At 34.9% G+C, this 2,961-nt stretch overlaps 1 protein-coding gene across 1 annotated transcript; it reads left to right on the forward strand.

The window, feature by feature from the left end:
• The first annotated feature begins 230 nt into the window (after positions 1 to 230).
• LOC131620642 (14-3-3-like protein A) lies at positions 231 to 2,661 on the forward strand. The gene is made up of 4 exons (XM_058891774.1): positions 231 to 810; positions 1,676 to 1,798; positions 2,146 to 2,262; positions 2,368 to 2,661. Exons 1-4 carry the CDS (start codon positions 325 to 327, stop codon positions 2,425 to 2,427), a joined length of 786 nt encoding a protein of 261 aa, XP_058747757.1. The 5' UTR covers positions 231 to 324; the 3' UTR covers positions 2,428 to 2,661.
• The last annotated feature ends 300 nt before the right edge of the window (positions 2,662 to 2,961 follow it).

Raw genomic sequence — 2,961 nt, forward strand, 5'->3', positions numbered from 1 at the left:
AAATGGAATCCAAAATTCAAAACCGCGCGTGTCAAAACAAGTCCACAAAATTGCGTCACAATCACGAGTGGCAGAAAAAGAAACAAAGCACGAGCCAGCCAATCACAGCCTTTCACTTTTCCTAAATTAATAAAATTAATAAATCAAAAATAGTTTTCCTTTTTTAACAAAAATAAAAATAAATTAAAAATAGTTAACCCCCACCGTCCACTAAAACCAAAAAACCGCTATTTCTTGATTTCTCCTTCTCATTCACATCCATAACATCTCTCTCTTATTCTCTCTCTTCTTTCTCTCTCTACGATTCCGAAACCAGATTCTCCGATGGCCACCGCACCAACACCGCGCGAGGAGTTCGTCTACATGGCGAAACTCGCCGAACAAGCCGAGCGTTACGAGGAGATGGTGGAGTTCATGGAAAAAGTAACCGCCGCCGTCGAAAGCGAGGAACTCACCGTCGAGGAACGAAACCTCCTCTCCGTCGCTTACAAAAACGTGATCGGAGCACGACGCGCTTCGTGGAGGATCATCTCCTCCATCGAGCAGAAGGAAGAAAGCAGAGGCAACGATGATCACGTGGCGGTCATCCGTGATTACAGATCTAAGATCGAGACTGAACTTTCGAATATCTGTAACGGTATCCTCAAACTTCTCGATTCGCGTCTCATTCCTTCTGCTGCGCTAGGTGATTCGAAGGTTTTCTACCTTAAGATGAAAGGTGATTATCATAGGTATCTTGCTGAGTTTAAGAGCGGCGCTGAGCGTAAAGATGCCGCTGAAAGCACTCTCACTGCTTATAAATCTGCTCAGGTCTCTCTTTATCTTTCCGATCTAACATCATTTTTGCGGATCTATATCTATAGCTATTTTCTTCGTTTATGAATATTTTTTGATTATTTTATTTTATTTTTTAGCATAATATTGATGATTGTATTACTTGAATATTTATTTATTTGTTTATCTGGCTATGATTATTTCTTTGTAAATTTGTGTTGTGAATAACGTATTCAGATCTATGTGATTGAGGTTAGAAAAATGTTTCGGAGATTTTTATTTTGTATGATTTGAGTTATAGCATATCTTCGTGAAAATGGAAAAGGTTTTTTCCTAATTTATTTTTCAGATGAATAAAAATTTCTGAATTGAATTTTTCTTCCATTTTTGATGATTTTTGAGTGTATTATGATTGGTTTGTTTTTAAGAAAACGCTTCTTGCATGTACCTTGTTTGGATGATTTTTCTCTAGTAGATTAGAATGATGGGATTTTTTTAAATGAGTTGAAAATATGATAATATCTATTGGTAGCTTAAAATGCAGATTTGAAATGATTAATTTGTTATGCGTACTTGTTAAGATCATTTGCTCTTTGCAGATCTTGAGTTTTTATTTGTTTGAAGTGTTTATAGTTTTTGTGTATGTTCGATTTAGCTTTTGGAGGAGCAAAAAATAATTTTAGAGGTGTATAGTTGATTTTGGAATGATTTTGAGGTGTTTGATTCTTCTAAAGTAGAATTGATTCTACCTCTATAATTGGTTCTACTTGAAAATAAAGTTTGTAGCTTTTGAGTTAAGGTGATTTGTCCAATGCGATGTATCTCTGGCTTTTTGGAATTGAAGATTTCCTTGGTTTCTTTTTTGTTTGTTTCTGATGTCTTAATTTGATTCTGCCTGTAGGACATTGCAAACACTGAGTTGCCTCCAACTCATCCCATCAGGCTTGGTCTTGCTCTGAACTTCTCTGTGTTTTACTATGAGATTCTCAACTCTCCCGACAGGGCTTGCGGCCTTGCAAAACAGGTTAGTATTCTCGAGAAAATGAATATTGGTAGAGGATTGTGTGTTTCTTCAATAAATTACCCTTTGAGTCAAATTATTTGGTTGATCTTGTGTGAAAAACAAGATGTTGGCTGGATTCAGTGACTTATTCTATTATGTAGTATGTGAGTTGGATCATTGTTAATTTCATTCAAGTTCAAATAATATTGTAATTTCATGAGTGTTGAAATCAACTTGTTAAAGTTTGGTTACTATATACATATGAATCTTTTTGTTTGTTCTTCAATGTTATTGCTGTATATCCTAATGTTCTCTATAATGAATGGCGTGTACTAATGAACATTCTTGTTCATTTCTATATTTATTAGGCTTTTGATGAAGCTATTGCTGAGTTGGATACATTGGGAGAGGAGTCATACAAGGATAGCACTTTGATTATGCAACTTCTCCGTGATAACCTCACCCTTTGGACCTCTGATATGCAGGTATGTTTTTTTTTTTTTATATTGTCGGTGTCAATTTGTATTTATTATCTTGTCATCTCTTATTCAATTTATTGAATTTGGTGTTGTATTATGTTTGTGTTTCAGGATGACGGTGCTGATGAAATCAAAGAAGCTGCACCTAAAAGCAACGATGAACCACAGTAAAATGTGTGATACTGCTAATTAGTTATTAAACTTCTCTTCTATCATGTTTTTAAAGGGAGAAGGTGCTGATTGATAATGTTGAAGCTACTGAGATTTTAGGCGTTCATGGTCTATTTTATGATATATGGATGCACTGGGCTTTTTTAGTTTGTCCTTCCATTTGTGTACGTGTTTCTGAATTGCCTGTTTTCTAAATGTCACTCAAATTTCTATCATATGCAATTGGTTTAATAATGTGTTTATTGCAAAGCTTGAAATCTCTATCAAGCTTCATGATAATGTGTTTTTGTGAAGACTGCACTCTTCACTCTGTTTAGAAGGGTGTGTTTTTTTGAGCTGTCTAAGACTGCACTCTTCACTCAGTTTTGAGTGCTGTCTAGACCAATGATTTCTAATTTTTAAACCTTGTTTTGTATGTTGATTTTAGTTGTTGCATTTGAAATAGTAAATGAATGGATCTATAGAGAAATTGGAGTTAATCAAGTCTTCTTTTTTGAAGAGGGATTAAAGTTTTTACAGACTTATGCGAACTCC

Source organism: Vicia villosa, linkage group LG7, assembly GCF_029867415.1.
Source record: "Vicia villosa cultivar HV-30 ecotype Madison, WI linkage group LG7, Vvil1.0, whole genome shotgun sequence".
NCBI classification, from domain to species: Eukaryota; Viridiplantae; Streptophyta; class Magnoliopsida; order Fabales; family Fabaceae; genus Vicia; species Vicia villosa.

Excerpts from the sequence above, each read along its gene's own strand:
- LOC131620642 (XM_058891774.1), top strand. The coding sequence starts at position 325 with ATGGCCACCGCACCAACACCGCGCGAGGAGTTCGTCTACATGGCGAAA. Across the intron at positions 811-1,675 it reads CTGCTTATAAATCTGCTCAG|GACATTGCAAACACTGAGTT; the intron begins GTCTCTCTTTAT and ends TTCTGCCTGTAG. Across the intron at positions 2,263-2,367 it reads TTTGGACCTCTGATATGCAG|GATGACGGTGCTGATGAAAT; the intron begins GTATGTTTTTTT and ends TTTGTGTTTCAG.